This window comes from Tachypleus tridentatus, chromosome 12, assembly GCF_004210375.1.
Source record: "Tachypleus tridentatus isolate NWPU-2018 chromosome 12, ASM421037v1, whole genome shotgun sequence".
Taxonomy (NCBI): Eukaryota; Metazoa; Arthropoda; class Merostomata; order Xiphosura; family Limulidae; genus Tachypleus; species Tachypleus tridentatus.
This window is the reverse complement of record NC_134836.1, coordinates 67,876,737-67,895,810: the sequence shown is the minus strand read 5'-3', so window position 1 is coordinate 67,895,810 and position 19,074 is coordinate 67,876,737. Positions and strand designations below refer to the sequence as shown.

The following is a 19,074-nucleotide window of genomic DNA, read 5'->3' as shown; positions in this document are numbered from 1 at the left end:
GGGCAGAGCAGACACAACACGTGTAGCTTTGTGCCTAACTTCATATAAACAAACCCTGTACTGGGAAATTCTTCCTTCATTCAGATGCTATGATTCTTTTTGCTTTTGTCATGTGGACGTGTCTGCTTCTCTGCCAATACAACCAAATATGCTTACACTGGTGAAGAGGGGAGATAGGTTGTGCTACACACACACAAGGAAGCTAATAGAAACATAATCAACATTCTTGCACTGGGAAAACAGTTCCTTAAGTTCAAACCAGAGACTAGGACAAAAAGTGAATTCAAGAAATAACTTCAATTTTTGCAAATACTTTCTAACATTGGGAGAACAGTTACAAAGCTGGGACTGTCCTGGCTAAGTGGGAATGTTTGATAGAAAGATAGTCATAGTATGTTAACAAAATGAAGTTAACTATACATCAACAAAATATGCAGAACATTAGCAGCTACATTTCAGGTCACTGAAATGTGAACAAAACTAAACTGTTAAGTTCATTGGATGAAACAGTATAAAGACATGTGAATATACACAAACTATACATCAGAAAGAAAAAATTTTACAAAGGAATGCTGAAATTATATATGTTAAACTAAAACTTTTACTTAAATACATCAAGCTGTAAGTAAAAGTAAAGTTAACAAAATTCCAGCCCTAAGGTCCTGTATTACCTGATAACTTTCAGCAAGTTTTTATTTTTAAAATCAACAATTAACAGTTTTATGACAAAACTGTGAAATTTAAAAGATATTTTTCATCTACAAATTCTTTATTACTACTAAAATTTAAAAACTGTAATACATGTTATAACCTAAAACCAGAATTACAACATAACATGACTTACAACCTAAAACCTAACCTCAACTGTTTCTTCACATATAAGTTATTTACCAATGAAGCCTAGTTTATTCCACTGAATTCCGCTGCTTCCCCTGGCAACAAGAGAAAATCCTACAACAGCTCCTACAATGCTATGTGTTCCTGAGATGGGAAGACGCAAGAAGGTGGCTAAGATATTCCATGATGCACTGCCTGAAACAGGAAAAATAAACAAAACCTCAAAACATCTGTTTTCCACTCTTTCATTCACCTGAAATTCATACATTCTTTCTTACCCTGCACAACTGTTTGTTATGACATTTGAATGTTGTTTTGTTTTTAAATTTAAAACAAAACAAAACAAAATAGCTACATAAATTATTATAGTACTATTTTACAGTTAATCATTATTTCAAAATAAGATAATTATCTGAACATTACTTTCATCTGATGATGACACAAAACGTTGAAATCATTATCTTACAATTAATAGCTTCCAACCTATTTTTAACATTTCTAAGATTAAAAAAAAAACTCAACACAAGTGACCTTCAGAAGCACCTATTCCCCACGTTATAATACCATGGATGGAACTGGCAAATTGAGTTTGAAATTCTGAGTTCTACCACAGAGTTAACTAATTTTTACAGTATGTTTTTTAAGATCAGTGTTCGTAACTGAATAACGATCATGCATCGATGGAATGATAAAATTTGTCAATTATTTTCAACGTCTCTTGACAGACTGTGGACCACAATGGCCAGTTTCTTTACAATAAAACATTACTGATATACTTGATAGGTGTTTTTATTTCTAACATGAGTATCAGAAAAATATTAGGATTGTATAACCAGATAATATCCACATAAGAAAAACAGGAAATAATGTAGAGAACTATATATGCAAAAACGGCTCGTTTGGGTTGGGAAAATATTTTACGTAGAAGAGCAACAACGTTTCGACGTTCACATCAAAGAAGGTCGAAACGTTGTTCGCTCTTCTACGTAAAATATTTTCCCAACCCAAACGAGCCGTTTTTGCATATATAGTTCTCTACATCACTAATGTAGAAACTGTTACTTTAAACTGTTGTGAAGAAATGTACTTACAATTGTAACTTTCGGCACCCACGCTAACAAGAGACTTGAGAACAGCATTCTAGCAACCGCCCATGTAAACTAAACTAACGTGGCAGGGGTTCAGTTTAGAGAGAGAGAAATCAGAAGAGTTCTCTCTCCAACTGGGGTGTTCAGGAACTTTGTAGTTCCTCTTCGTCCCCTTACGTGAGAAATGTTTTAAAATATCCATGGAATTTTTACTTTATTTTTAACATTTCAAAAATATTTGTGAGTGAGAGGAAGGACGGGAGAACTGGACGAAAGCAGCGAAAGTGAAGTGAGCCAGACCTTGGCTCGAAGATGGAGATCCCTGGCGGCTGGCGAATTACCGCCCATGTTCCCAGATCCCCAATTTATACATAGAGGTTTTGCGTGTGACGTCACTCTTGACCTAGTTACTGCTGACCGCCATGATGGGTGGCACGCTCGGCGTGTTTATATTCCAACACAAGGGTGATTCATAGTCAAAAGTGCACGATGGTACACTCGTGTTGTGCATTTAACTGTTCAAATCGACATGGACAGGTGGAAAATGTGTCATACTACAGATTTCCTAAAGATCCCGACCGAAGAAGACGATGGATTGCAGCTATCAACAGGAAAAAACTGGACACCCACAGAGCACACCAGACTTTGTAGTAAACATTTTGTGTCAGGTATGTATAATTCATCTATAGCCAGGCTGAATAAATTGAAACTTACACGCATGATATATGTATAGCAGAACTGTTTCGAAGATGCTACTTTTGCAAATGACGACGAGAAGGTCAAATACTGTACAGGTCTGCCGTCATATGCAGTGATGACGATCATATTCAACCAAATTTACAGATATTTCCGAGATACACGTGGCGGGAGCATATACGGGTCTCCTACACCCAGTTCCTTCACGTTTTCCTCATACCTGGCCTTTTCAGCACCTGTCAGGTGTGCCACAAGTGATTAAAGACAGCGGCATCCATTTACATGTGAATAGTACTGAATATGGCGGTATGTTTACAAACCTCGTTGTGGTCACGTGACACTAATAGGTTCACGCAAAACCTCTATATACACGTGTGTTTGTTCTTAAATATCTTTGAAAACCCATTTTGTGTCACTAGCTCTAGCATTAGTGACCGAAGTGACGGGTCACTCTCTGGTAACAATGCGAACGTATGTTTCATTATTAAATTAAAGTTATCTCAGCTAAGACTTATATTTCTTGAATTCAGCACAAATATGCAAAAGTTCAATGCGTATGCGTTCAACATTCATGTGAGGCAGAGCCCAGTGAAACATCATAAACTATTTCCTCAGTTCTGTTTAGAGGATTTCAGTATTTATAATTCATGACAAATATGGAGAGAAGCTACAGAAAGTTGACCTTCTTTCCGGTTATACACCACACATGAAAACTGGTATTGTCTTCTTCGATTATATACAACACATGAAAACCTGTATTGTCTTCTTACATTATATATAACACATGAAAACGTGTATTGTTTTCTCATTTTTCAAGAAGTTACGAATAAATTCATCGAAGTTTAAACTGGATTCAAATGATCAAGAGAAACAGTGGACCACACTTTAATACTTATTGAAAATAATACATAACTTTAATGACAAATATAACACACTAACATACAGCAGTCTAAGATTTCAACTGTTTGAGATTGGAGAAAAATATAACACACTAACGTACAGCGGTCTGAGATTTCAGTTGTCCGAGACTGGACTGCTGCAGGACATTATCCTCTGGCCCTCCAGCTTTCTGGATGCCAGGAAGGTCAGAACAAATATATTCTGAGAGTTCTTCTATTGGAGTTTCTCAAGGGAAAGCATTTCTAATCCTGTTCTTTTCAGCACCATGTCACTTACTGACATTTCAATATGATGAAGGTGTGGTTATCAGATATAATGCACAAGACATGCCACTGGCTTCAACTATGAAACATCTTAAGCCTAATAGAAGAAGAATAAGTAGCGCATTTTACAAATTTATATAGTCACTGAGTGAACAGACACGTCATGTCATTGGCTTCAATATTCAATTTAGCCTAAACCTAACAAAATAATAGTACACCCTTATGCAAATTAATTGAAACAAGATGGAAAACTACGATTTTTTCAATTTTTTGCATTTTATTTCTGAGAATCCAAAAATTACTCACAAATTAATACATCATATGACCGCCTTTATTTTTCGGAAGATCATTAATCCTCTTTGATATTGAGTCCACGAGTTAACTGCAATCTTTACTAATATTTGGATCCTGGTACCACACCTCAATTATGGCCTTAATTAGCTTATCTTTCGTAGTACAGTCTTTTTCCCGAAGTCTTTCTTTACAAATTGTCCAAACATTTTCAATAGGATTTAAGTCCGGAGAGTTTCCAGGTCAGTCCAGCACCTTCATTCGCGTTGTAGTCATAAAATTCTTCACAAGTTTCGATGTGTGGCATGGAGCCAGATCTTTCTGGAAAATGCCAGATCCATCTGGAAATCTCTTTTTCAATTCTGTAACGACTCTTTTCTGCAAAACTTCGATATACTGTGGTCCTCGCATTCATACCTTCTACGATATGTAAGCCTCCAATGCCATAGTAGCTAAGAAAGCTCCAAAACATCTTCTTCAAGAGATGTTTTACGAACTGATTGATGTGAGATTCTCGAAGTTTCTCACCTGGAGATCTGTGAACATGGAGACTTCTTTGACCCTGTACGAAGAAATGAGTCTCGTCACTGAATAACACCTTCCTCCATTGTTCTTGAATCCAGTTCTTGTATTTCAAACCACATTGATACCGTTTTTTCTTCATTGAGTTGGTAAGAAGTTGTTTTTTGACTGGTCTCCTTGCCCTTCTAACGCAATTTCTAATGACGTAATATTCCTTAAAATTTCGTCATATATCCCAAAAATAGATCGACAGTACTGCAAAACACAGCTAATGACGCCGTCTATGTGAAAAAAATGACTGTTAAAGGAAATCAGCGGGTCCAGCGAGCCTACACCGGCCGCCATGCTGAAAATATTGTAAAATGACCATTTGTTTCAATTAATTTGCACAAGGGTGTACAATAAGTAGTGCAACTCATGTGGTGGGAGTGTGCACTAGACACGTCATTACTTCAACCCACCTTAAACCTTACAAAAGAATGGTGTAATAAGAGGTGCAACAATACAATTAGCAACATCGGAGGTACCTCCATCGACAACATGCTATTATTTTATCATCAGATCAGTTATGGAATGTTTCTGTCCTCGAAGATAAATGTAACCAAGTCAAATATTACAAAACTAAAATCCATTAAACTTTCTTTGTACAGCATTACGACTTCCCACTTCAACATTCGCAAACTTTGTGTATGATTACGTAAATGAGATAACGAGAAATCCACTTGAAATAAAAATGTTTATCAGAAAGGTTGCTATGAGTATTAACACTTTTATTAATATAAGCAGAGAACAACGTTTCGACCTTCTTTGGTCATATTCAGGTTAACAAAGAGTTTGCAACTGACTGCTGCCGGGCACGTTTTAGGAACGAGTGTAATCAGAAAAATATTTATGCTAAAACGGCTCGTTTGGGTTGAGAAAATATTTTACGTAGAAGAGCGAACAACGTTTCGACTTTCTTCGGTCATCGTCAGGTTCACAAAGAAAGAGGTAACTGACCACATGTTTGAAAGGGGTTGTGTAACTGAGTGTCGGAATGTAGAGGGCGTGCTTAGATGTTTGAATATATAATTTTATATTATTTATTTTATTATTATTATATTATTTTTAATATAGGTATAAAGGTGTTCCTTTGTATTGGTCCGTATTTACATATATATTTTTCTCTACAAGTGGGTTTTCTCGACATCAGAGTGTAATCAGGTCTGGGATTGTAGGGGTAATGCAGTTAGATGAACGGTTATTAATTAGTATAAAGGTGTTTCTTTATATTGGTTTTAGTTGTTGTATATGTAGGTTGTTGTTTTTTTAATTTCGCACAAAGCTACTCGAGGGCTATCTGTGCTAGCCGTCCCTAATTTAGTAGTGTAAGACTATAGGGAAGGCAGCTAGTCATTACCACCCACCGCCAACTCTTGGGCTACTCTTATACCAACGAATAGTGAGATTGACCGTCACGTTACAACGCCCCCACGGCTGAAAGGGCGAGCATGTTTGGCGCGACGGGGATGTGAACCCGCGACCCTCAGATTACGAGTCGCACGAGTTAACACGCGTAGCCATGCCGGGCCCGTATATGTAGGGCTATTTTGATTTTGCGTTTGTTTATATTTTTTTCTTACTTAGTATCTGGGTGTTCTCTATGGTTACGTTGTGTTTATTTGATTTGCAGTGTTCAAAAACGTCTGTTGGTGTTTTTGTCTTTGAATCTAGTTTCCATTTTTGTTTGTTTCTCCAATACAAAAGTCGTAGCAGTTGTTGTATTGTACTTTATAAATAATGTTGGTGTTGTATCTGTAAGTGTAGTTTTTACATAGTATGGACTTTTGTTTTGTACCTGGTTTTTGAATAAATTTGGTGTGTAATGGAATGTTGTGTTCTATTTTTTTCCAAATGTTGGTTATTTTTTCGCTGATGTCTGGAACATATGGTATGCAGCAGTATAAGGTTTTGTAATTTGTTGTTGATCTAGGTGTGTGCATATAATTTATTTCATAGTTTTTGGAGGAAATTTGTTGATTTAGATGAAGCGTTGTTTTATTTTGTTGATTTCATCGTTAATTTTATCGGGTGAGCAAAGTTTTGTGGCTGTATTTATTTGGTTTCTTAATGTGTTGAGTTTTTGTTTTGTAGTCTAGTATGGTTGATTTGTTTTTTTTTCTGTTTTTGAATTGTGTATCGGTTCTAGTGATATTGAAGTTGAGAAATCCTATTTTGTTAGTTTTCTTTCGTGTTCACACGTGAACTTAATGTTGGGGTGTATGGAGTTAACGTGTTTGAAAAAACAAGTGTGATTCTGTAGATGTGAATCCAGCAATTGTATCGTCAACATATCTGTGCCAGTTTTGTGATGGGTGTAAGGCTGAAATGATCGCTTGAGATAAAAATTTACGTTAATATAATTAATGTGCAAACTTATCAGATTTAATGAACTAGAAAAGAATATTATTACGTATCTGTTATTGATCAACATTTTGTCGAATATTTATACCGTACTAGATATTCACAATGACTGCATATATTCTCTGAAACACATAGCACGGCACGTGATCACATGGACGCAACGAGGGGTTGTCAACATAAGTCCATTTTTCTGTGAACTCTATCGTCAACATTTTTATCCTTCCTTTTGGGGAATTCTTGGAAGAAGTTTTACGCAAATAAAGAAAATGGTGATAAAAATTTGGCAAAAAAGTGATACAATTTCTAATTGAATATTATGAATGTACTAAACATAAAACGTAGCATATAATCGGTCGTGCTATTGTTTACAGGTCCGTGACACACGTGTCACTTTAACACCTTAGGAAGTGCCAACAGTAAAGTAAACCTGTGTCCTGAATTAACTGACAATCAAACAGTGTTTCTAATACCATGCATGTAAAACAAAGAGAACAACACTATCCACACCTCATAAACGCCCATCCTGTTGGCGAAATTCAGTCATGCATCCCCCAGTCCCGTCACGAAACTATAGAGACTTCACTCCTCTATGAACTCGTTAAACCAATCAAGTGTGTGTATTTCTCTGTACAACAGATAGGATAACTATGTCAAGACGACTGGTATGGATATTAAAACTTTTATTAAAATAAAACAGAGATCAACGTTTCGACCTTCTTAGGTGAACTTCAAGTTAATGAGATGGGATAAGTCATATTAGCGGCACCCAGACTCCGCTAGGATATAAAGTCAAATTTAATATTTAATTTCGAAATTTTGTTAAGGTAGTTTAAATTGATGCTTTGTGTTTTAATCGCCCATAGTTACCCTTGAAACTAAAAACTAAATTTCTATGGTGGATTTTAAAACTGGAAAATACAAATTGATAAACTAGTTAGGGCAACATAAAGACTGGACAAAGATTTATTTTTTGTGAAATTTACGATACATTCATAAACTGAAATACAGAACCGAAGGAAAGACATTAAAAATAGATAAGGTATCACGACTCGACAAGGACAACGAACTGGAGAGTTGCTAATGCTATTCCTACTTTTAAAAGGGGTTGTAAGAGCGCCTGAAGATCACAGGTCAGATAATTTTTACTTCTGTAGCGTGAAAATATTTTTAATTTGATAAAAGAAGATTTACAAATAGTTCAGCGAAGTTTATCAAATAGATTCACTAAACAGATTTTTCCTTACTTATCTGTCGACTTTCTGTTTCTGGGATGATCTTATGTAAATGAACGAAAGAAATTAAGTGTTTTTAGTGTTTATTACAAAGTACCACATGAAAGAAAAACCACATCTGTAGAGTTAAAGAAACACTGTAACTAGTATGTAAGGTGGTTAGATACATGAAACAGTGGCGGCGCCAGGATATTTTCGTTGGGGCTGAGGTAAAATGTAGAGGGGCTTCACAAAATGCCATCAATATGAAGTATAGATGGTAAATTATAATAATGTAAATACCAAGGTACATTTCAGAAAGGTGTTCTATTTTGAACTACGTTTTCAATGCAAATTCATACTCTGATTAATAATTCATTATTACAAATTAGAAATAATCTGTTTATGAAAAAATGCGTATATGTAAAAGAGAAAGCTTACCTAAATTCCACCCAAGGTAATACATAATAATAAAGAAAATCAATATTAACTTAGATTGAACATTTAATATACCATTAAGAGTAAAGTTACAAATCAAAAGAAATATAACATAAAGACATAGTCTAATCTTCGTCAAAGCTCAAGATAGAATGGCATTACAGAGGGAGCGGCAATACAACGCATGAGTTTCAGTGCATTCAGTACGTTGTTATGGGATGCATGACACATACTTCCGTCTTAATGAAGACGTTGAGTTCTACAGATCTATGTCTCTTTGATGTTTATTGTTAAGCAACAACGACGTTTGTGTTTTCCATATTTTATGAATATATGTAGATAACAATATTGGGGGGCTGAGGGGGCTTGGTTCGTTTTGGGAGGGGCTCAAGCTACCCCAAGTCCCCCCTTGGCGCCGCCACTGACAATAAATTGTTAATTATGGAACCAGTGAGAGAGACTTATTGTGATGTATCTTTGTCTTCTTCAGTTACATTAATGACGTTCATACAGACATTACTAAGTTAGAAAAGTTTACTTAAACTTGGGCATTTCTAGCTGTATAGAGATATATAGAAAATGACTTGGATCAAGTGGTAAGTTGGACAAATATACTATAAACAAGGTAATACATTTGAATTATTATAATTGGGATCACAAGTTTACTATAGTTTGAAAGACATTTAATAGCGTGATTGTAGGAAAGGATCTCAAGCCATCATGACAGTGCTGTGTTGCTAATACAACTTTAGAGAGTACTTATACACATAATTACTACAAATAAATGAACATTATGACGGCTTTATACACATTACCAATTAACCCACATTTGAAAATAAAATGTGCAGTTTCGACCTCCTTAAATGAAAAAGTATGCAAACGATATGGACTTACTGGAAAGTGTTAAAACGGGGACTAATATTAACCCACTAAAATGTCTTCAGAGGACTAACATGGGTTCATTGGCAAGTGTTCAGAAGGGACTAACGTCGTTTGTTTGTTTTGAATTTCGCGCAAAGCTACACGAGGGCTATCCGCGTCAACTAATATGGATTAAATGGAACGGATTCAGAGGATGCTACAGGAAGAAAAGGGTTTCTTATAAGCAACAAAGTGAGGTGTTTAAAGTTCATTATTTTCTAGAACAGACTTGAAGAACCAAGTGTCTCTTCTTTTCTGTTTATTATCTCTCGCCATTTTTCTATTTATTTTAATTCCAAATGAAAATCTGAGCTCGATCACTTACTATTATTACAGTTCAAACTGAGAAGTGGAACTACATTTAGATCAGATCTGGATGTTTCTGTAATAAAAACTACTGTTTATAGCAAAGATGTTAAACTCTGTTCACTCTCCACTACAGTTACATGAACCAGACTGTCTGACCACAACCGTACCTTCTGTTTATAACAAGGATAACAAAGTCTGTTCGCTCTCTACTACAGCTACATGAACCGGACTGTAAGACCAATACCGTATCTATTGTTTATAGCAAGAATACCAATGTCTGTTCACTCTCCACTATAATTACATGAACCAGACTGTATGACTACCACTATACCTACTGTTTATAGCCAGGATAACAAGGTCTGTTCACTCTCCACTACAGTTACATGAACCAGACTGTATGACCACTACTAGAACTAATGTTTATAGCAAGAATACTAACCTCCGTTCATTCTGCATTACGTGATCTAACCCTAACTAACACTTAAAACGCTGTGAAATACATTGCTAAATTCTTTCGCATCCCATTTGAAAAATTTCACAAGTTTAATATACCTATGTTTCAAATATGTATCATAATTTTTCCACAAACCGCATCTAAATGTAGTAGACTTTGTAACTCCATATTATGCAGCTGTGATATTCACTACTGGATCTGTTTCAATGTAGGTCGCAACGAAAAAGATAAAAAAAAGTGATAAAAATAGATTACATAACTTTCCAGCGTAGTTCTAAAATTGGCGTTAGCTGCATGTGAAGTCACCAGACTAACAAACAGAAATACTTGTACCCTACTAACATAAAGGGAAGTCAAGAGAAGAGTTACCAGTAGCTTAACAAATGTTGGTTTTCACTAACAGTTTTATTGTTTAATACTACCAAAATTGTCACAGACTTTAACTGTACGTCAATGAACAGTTTTATTGTTTAAGTGTATCAAGATAATAACTCACTTTAATTGTACGTTAATAAAGAATTTTATTGTTTAATACTATAAAGATATTTACAGACTTTCACTGTACATTAATAAACAGTTTAATACTATAAAGATATTTACAGACTTTCACTGTACATTAATAAACAGTTTAATACTATAAAGATATTTACAGACTTTCACTGTACATTAATAAACAGTTTAATACTATAAAGATATTTACAGACTTTCACTGTACATTAATAAACAGTTTAATACTATAAAGATATTTACAGACTTTCACTGTAGATTAATAAAGTTTTATTATTTAGTACTGTCACTATTGTTACAGACTTTATAACTGTAAGTTAATACTACAAAGATAGTTACTAACTTTAACTGTACGTTAATAAAACGTTTCATTATTTGATACTATCAAAATAGTTACACACTTTAATTGTACGTAAAGTTTTATTATTTAATACTATCAAGATTGTTATAGTGTATAAGTGTACGTTAATAAACAGTTTTATTGTTTAATACTACCAATATTGTTATAGACTTTAAGTGTACGTTAAAAAACAGTTTTATTATTTAATACTATCAATATTGTTACAGGCTTTTTACTGTAATTTAATAAACAGTTTTATTGTTTAATAATACCAAGATAGTCAGAGACTTTAACTTTAAGTTAATAAACAGTTTTATTGCTGACTACTATCAAAATAATTACACACTTTAACTGTAGAATGATAAACAATTTTATTATTTAATACTATCAATGTTGTTATAGACTTTATAACTCTAATAAACAGTTTTATTCTTTAATACTATCAAGATTGTTATAGACTTTAGCTGTAAGTTAATAAAATGTTTTATTGTTTAATACTTTCAAGATTGTTATAGACTTTAACTGTACGCTAATAAACAGTTTTATTGTTTAATACTACGAAAACTGTTACAACTTTAAATGTACGTTAATAAACAGTTTTATTACTTAATACTACCAAGATTGTAACAGATATTAACTGTCAGTTAAAAAACAGTTTTATTGTTTAATACTATCAAGATAGTAACATACTTTTACTGTAAGTTAATAAAAAGTTTTATTGTTTAATACTACCAAGATAGTTACAGACTTTAACTGTGCGTTAATAAACAGTTTTATTATTTAATACTATGAATATTGTTACAGACTTTAACTGTGCGTTAATAAACAGTTTTATTATTTAATACTATGAATATTGTTACAGACTTTATAACTGTAAATTAATAAACAGTTTTATCATTTAACACTACCAAAATAGTTACATACTTAAACTGTAAGTTAATAAACAGTTTTACGATTTAATACTATCAAAATAGTCACACTTTAACTGTACTTTAATAAAGAGTTTTGTTGTTTAATACTATCAAGATTCTTAAAGACTTTAACTGTAAGCTAATAAAGTTATATTATTTAATACTACCAAGATAGTTCCATATTTTAAGTGTAAATTAATAAACAGTTTTATTGTTTAATACTATCAAGATAGTTACAGAATTTAACTGTAAGTTAATAAAGTTTTTTGTTTAATACTATCAAAATAGTTGCACATTTTAACTACATGTTAATAAACAGTTTATTCTTTAATACTACCAAGATTGTTAAAGACTTTACCTGCACGTTGATAAATAGTTTTATTGTTTAATACTAGCAAGAGAGTTACAGCCTTTAATTGTAAGTTAATAAACAGTTTTATTAGTTAATACTACCAGAATAGTTGCATGCTCTAACTGGAAGTTAATAACCAATTTTATTGTTTAATACTACGAAGACTGTTACAACTTTAATTGTATGTTAATAAACAGTTTTATTGTTTAATTCCAGCAAGAGAGTTACAGGCTTTAAATTTAAGTTAGTAAACAGTTTTATTATTTAATACTACCAAGATAATTACATACTTTATAACTGTAAGTTAATACACAGTTTTATTGTTTAATTCTATGAATATTGTTACAGACTTTACAACTGTAAGTTAATAAACAGTTTTATTACTTAATACTACCAAGATTGTAACAGGTATTAACTCTCAGTTAAAAAACAGTTTTATTGTTTAATACTACCAAGATAGTTACTAACTTTAATTGTAACTTAATAAACAGTTTTACTGTTTAATACTGTAAAGATTGTTACAGACTTTAACTGTACGTCAATAAACAGTTTTATTGTTTAATACTACCAGGACTGTTACAACTTTAACTGTACATTAATAAAGAGTTTTATTGTTGAATACTACCAAGATAGTTACATACTTTAACTGTACGTTAATTCCAACATGAAATTAGATGTAATTGTTTTCAGATATTGTGTAGCTGATGTCATCCCAGTGTTAATGCTAGTCTTAGTTAGCTATATTTACTCTACCCTTACAGATATACAACATGCTTCAACCAACCAGAAGAGCTACAATGACCACCAAACCTTTCACTGCCACCTGTCTCCCTAAGTTGGTTGTCAAGCCTAACTTCTTTTTTATGTTAGTTTTAAAAGTATTTTCTGGTTACTATTGGTTGTACTTGACCTGTTGATCGAAACTTATAACCTTACCCACAGTGCTTCTCATCACAAAATGGGTGCTGTTGGTTCTCATGCTATTATTAAATAGCTTGTTGTTTAACAAAAATTACAAACAGCTCAATTGAAACTAATTCACCACGTTACACCCAAATGATACATTTTGTTCCTCTCTTCTAGAACAATATCTCAGTGTAAGCATCACTACAATAGTAGGTGGCATAAAAATCTTAGTAGGAACAGAGTGTCACTGTTTGTCAACAGAAAACCAGTGTAGTCACATTAAAGTGCTGATATGTATGGGTGGCTAGTTACACTACATGGCCCAAACTCAATGTAGTTGAAGTACCTTGATGGAATGGCTCACCCAGACCATAGCTATAGAAGTTGCCATTGCAGCCTTCTTCCTTTCTTGCAACTGGTTTGAAGTTACCACTTGATACCTTATTGTGACAAAAATAGGGATTCCTTGACAAACTTTCCCATCAAAATGTCAATCTACTGATGATATCCCAGGGTATTCCTAACTGTACAAATGCCACAGATCATACTTGTGATGATACATCCCGCCTTGAAGTGAACCTGATGGATTGCTTGAATTTCATCAAGATCAAGTCTGCCCAGTTTGGCTAACTTTATGATAGCTGGAGTCAAAGCTCACAGTCAACTACTGTTCTTGAAACCAACCATTCCAAGCCCACAGTAAACTACTGTTCTTGAGACCAACCATTCCAAGCCTACAGTCAACTACTGTTCTTGAGACCAACCATTCCAGGCCCACCATCAACTACTGTTCTTGAGACCAACCACTCCAAGCCTATAGGTAACTACTGTTCTTGAGACCAACCATTCCAAGCCCACAGTGATTCAGGAAGCATTCTACTTTTTATTTTTCTACACATTAGAACATTAGATTTATCTCATTCACAGAAACTTCTGGTTATGACAAACATTTCTCCTTGCTGAGATACTGCCAACACTACCTCATTTACAGAGACTTGTGGTTACGGCCAACACTTCTCCTTGCTGAGATACTGCTGACATTACCTCATTCACAGAGACTTGCAATCATGACCAATGTTTCCCCTTGCCAAGATACTGCCAACATTACCTCATTCACAGAGACTTCTGGTCATGACCGTTTCTCCTTGCCAAGATACTGCCAACATTACCTCATTCACAGAGACTTCTGGTCATGACCGTTTCTCCTTGCCAAGATACTGCCAACATTACTTGTATGGTACAATAAGTGTAAATAAACCATTGAACAAACAGTCAGCCTCTCGTCCTGAGTACTTCTCCTACACCCGTCAACTCAGGTTATTCCTTAAGTATGAGTAATTTCTTCATATTCAATAATACATAAGTTCGAAAAGAGCAAAACACTTGCAATAATAAGCTATAGTCAGGGCAGCAATATATTCACCTTTGTATATCCTCTGTGGTGTTTTCAGTTAAAAATGGTTTTGTGAAAGAGTAAATTAGTTAGAATCATTATATAACTAGAGGTTGGGAAAGATATATTTCTAAATAAGGTTTAGCTTTGCCAAAACTATCTAAAACAAATTTGTCATTTGAAAAAGACAAAATTAAAAAGATGCTCTATAAGAGGAATGAACTTCTGGGGTTAATTTACAGATAAACCAAAAAGTGCTAGAATATATTAGTCCTTTGTGTCATAGATAATATTTTTAATTTTATTTTTTATGAAAAGAAATCTTTAATAACATCATGAAACAACTGATCCATCATATAGTATCAAATAATAATTTAGCACAATATCACAATATTATTATACACTTAAATTAATTTAGGTCACCCTATGTTGAGTTTAAAAGGTTTAAACAATCCATCAATATTATTTACATATCAACAATATAATAGGCCAAACTGTATTTTTTTATTTGCTGATGAGCCCTGAATAGGTGTAATTGCAGTCCACATCAGAGGGCATGATCAACCAAAGAATACATTAGGCCTCTACATCACAGATTGTACTTTCCATTTTCCCTTGATGTAAAGAGAAATTTGTAATATTGGTGCAAAATATTCTATCCTTTTAGTTTTAAATATTCTGTAGTGTAGCTTTTCATATCTTCTCCTGCTAGTGCTACTTTTATATCCACAGAATCTCTTACATTTAAAGTTAAATCCTTCTCTTTTGATGCTTTGAATATTAAAATTGTCAAACAACAGAACACAAATCTCTGTAACATTTCAATGTCAGTAACTTAAAATTATCTTTATTGGATATAAAATAAAAAAACCATAGTACTTAAATTGAAAGATAAAAGGTAAATGACCTCATTAAGTCAGCTTATAGTCAAGCACACAAAGTTAGTCTGATATAATGTCACACAAACTACCTGTCAACAGCATATTGTATCCTATACTATAATACCTGATGAATCAAGTTAATGTTAATAACTGACAAACCAGATTAATTATCTTTATTTGATCAGTTTAAGAATATTTTCTCGTGGACTTACCTATCAAAGCAGCCAAATTTCCTAATAAGAGCTCTCGTTCTGCTCCTTCATACATTTCTACTGGAAAAATTCCTTTTCTCACTGTGTCTGAAACTTTATAACCTGAACAAACAATATACAGTACATTTTATTAAAGATTAAACCTAAGCTGTTAAAATACATTAATTTCCTGCTCACCTGAGCTGCTAAGTTACACTAATTTCCTGCTCACCTGAGCTGCTAAGTTACGCTAATTTATTGCTCACCTAAGTTGCTAAGTTATACTAATTTCTTTCTCACCTGAGCTGCTAAAATATCCCAATTTCCTGCTCATCTGAGCTGTTAAATTACATTAATTTTCTGCTCATCTAAGCTGCTAAGTTACACCAATTTCCTGTTCACCTGAGCTGCTAACCTACACCAATTTCCTGCTCACATGAGCTGCTAAGTTACACTAATTTCTTGCACACCTGAGCTGCTAACCTACACCATATTCCTGCTCAACTGACCTGCTAAGTTACACCAATTTCTTGTTCATCTGAGTTGCTAAGTTACACTAATTTCCTGCTCACCTGAGCTGCTAACCTACACCAATTTCCTGCTCACCTGAGCTGTAAAGTTGCACTACTTTCTTGCTCACCTGAGCAGCTAACCTACATCAATTTCCTGCTCAACTGAGCTGCTAAAATATCCCAATTTCCTGCTCATCTGAGCTGTTAAATTACATTAATTGTCTGCTCATCTAAGCTGCTAAGTTACACCAATTTCCTGTTCACCTGAGCTGCTAAGTTACACCAATTTCCTGTTCATCTGAGTTGCTAAGTTACACTAATTTCTTGCTCACCTGAGCTGCTAACCTACACCAATTTCCTGCTCAACTGAGCTGCTAAGTTACACTAATTTGCTGCTCACCTGAGCTGCTAAGCTGTATACACTTCATGAAGAACAGACATCACAAATATCCAAGGGGTAATTTATTTTGGCAACCATCCGTAATAAACTAGGACACATCATACTTTTTACAAAGCAAATTTCAATACATAAAGAACTACTGATGTTCTGAATGGAACTTATAATGGAAAAGAATTAAATTAATGGCTGTAAGATGACTAAATAACTAAGTGTATTATAGATTTCAAAGTGGCCAGAAATAAAGTAATGCTATCAATATGAAGTCTGTTAATAATTTAAAATATCTCTATAGAATGACCTTTCACTTATTAAAGGTAGACTCTCTTAAGTGACAAAACTGTTTCAGCATAAGAACCATGAATACAAGTTACTTATTCACAGTCCTTAAGAGAGATAATAAAATAAAGTTACAACTCACATCAGTTGCCAAAGCCTGCTCTAGAGAAGATAGGATCATAAAATAGGGGATTACCACTCAAGTCAGTTGCCAGAGCCTACTCTAGAGAAGATAGGATCAAAAATAGGGTTACTATCAATACCACTTAAAATGATAAAAACATCCAGAAAACTGCAGGATCTATCAAGAAGAAGATAGAGTACCTATTTACAGCACAACTGAAATAAAGGCTCCCTGAATAAACCAGAACCTATACAGCAAAAGACGGAGTCTCTAAACACAGTACTTAAAATATTTGTCAGGTAATATCCAAGAAGATTGGAAGATTGTAAAAAAATACTGACACATCATGTCACAGACAGGAGTCAGTATTCAGTAAAGCACAGCACATGAACACCATGACTTGGTTATTGTTCTTAAAACAAAAGTGAAAGGTAATTTGACTGATGCCATAATCACAATACTTTCTATTAAAGTAAGTTTGTGAGATTTCATAAATTTATAAAATTCCATCTCTTTCAAAAGTAATTTAACTGTCACAAAGCAAAACCAAATAAAGGTTGTTTAAACATGTTTGAGTTAAATTACAGAAAAGGAAGAAAAACCAAACACAGGTTATTTAAACACGTTAAGTTAAAGTACAGAGAACGAAGGAAAAAAAACACAGGTTATTTACTCATATCAGGTTATCCCATAGGTAATGTCCAAAAATTTGATACAAAAAGTGAAAAGGGAAAGAAGCAAAGGTCAAAGCAGAACAACACTGCCACATGATGTTCAGAGAAGGAAAGGGAGGCTGTTAACAACTATGGTTCAGTGATGCCACCCCTAAAAGTGGGATAATTAAATTGAATCTTTCAATACATAGGAACAGAATACACTTTTGATACAAGATTAGTATTCACTGCTTTCCAACAAACATTTGACTTAACACATTATCAAACTTACCAATAAGAATAGCCCCAAGCATCTCAAAAATAGCAGCCAGAAAGCAAGCTTGACGTAATGTTAGGACCTTGGCACCCACCGATGTTCCAAAAGAGTTAGCAACATCATTGGCTCCCACTCCAAAAGCAAGAAGAAAGGAGATAAGAAAGGCTACCACAACGATCCACACTACCTCTGGAGCCTGTGGCTCTAGCATATTGGCTGTATCTTAGGTAACTAGATGAAGAGCTGGTTCCTGTAAATAAAATTTATTTCTTCTATGATAATAATAACAAAATGAAAATAATTTTAATGTTTTCTTATCTCTCAACTGGTAGACAAATGTCCTGTAAAATAAAAATTTAGTTCCTCTGTCAACTATCAATCAGTTAAAGAATGTTCTGTATAATAATAATTCAATTCTTCTGTCAACTCACTCAGTTGAAGAAGGTCCTGTAAAATAAAAATCCAATTCCTCTGTTGACTATCACTCAGATGAAGAATATAATGTAAAATAATAACTCAGTTCTCCTGTCAACTCTCAGTCAGATGAAAAATGACCTGTAAAATAATAACTCACTTCATTTCTCGATTCTCACTCAGATAGAGAATGTTCTGTAAAATAATAACTCAAACCTTCTGGCAACTCTCACTCAGTTGAATAGCGTCCTCTAAAACAACAACTCAGTTCCCATGTTGACTCTCACTCAGTTAAAGAATCGTCTGTAAAAAAATTACTCAGTATTTCAGTAAATTCTCACTCCGATAAAGAATGTCCTGTAATATAATAACTCAGTTCTTCTAACGACTCTCACTCAGAAGAATGTTCTGTAAAACAATAACTCAGTTCTTCTGTTGACTCTCACTCAGTTCAAAAATGCCCTGTAAAATAATTAGTCAGTTTTTCAGTCGATTCTCACTCAGATTAAGTATGTTCTCTAAAATAATAACTCACTTCTTTTCTCGATTCTCACTCAGATGAAGAATGTCCTGTAAAATAATAACTAAGATCCCTAATCGACTC

At 33.8% G+C, this 19,074-nt stretch overlaps 1 protein-coding gene and 1 long non-coding RNA gene across 11 annotated transcripts in view; one reads left to right on the top strand and one right to left on the bottom strand.

The window, feature by feature from the left end:
• LOC143233471 (sodium-dependent phosphate transporter 1-B-like) overlaps positions 1-19,074 on the bottom strand; it is a 54,690-nt gene that overhangs the window by 22,741 nt on the left and 12,875 nt on the right. For 7 of the 10 annotated variants that reach the window (XM_076469736.1, XM_076469738.1, XM_076469735.1 and 4 more), the window contains 3 exons: positions 18,072-18,306; positions 15,836-15,937; positions 892-1,032 (listed from right to left, as the gene is read on the bottom strand). In XM_076469736.1, the coding sequence (XP_076325851.1) occupies positions 892-1,032; positions 15,836-15,937; positions 18,072-18,267 (439 nt within the window). In that variant the 5' untranslated portion in view covers positions 18,268-18,306. Of the gene's footprint in view, positions 1-891; positions 1,033-8,652; positions 8,693-15,835; positions 15,938-17,144; positions 17,221-18,071; positions 18,307-19,074 lie in introns of those variants that run through there. The other 3 variants (XM_076469742.1, XM_076469741.1, XM_076469743.1) reach the window with 3 other exon arrangements.
• On the top strand, positions 2,271-14,527 carry LOC143233475 (uncharacterized). The gene is made up of 2 exons (XR_013018185.1): positions 2,271-2,593; positions 13,205-14,527. It is a non-coding gene; the product is annotated as an uncharacterized LOC143233475 (long non-coding RNA).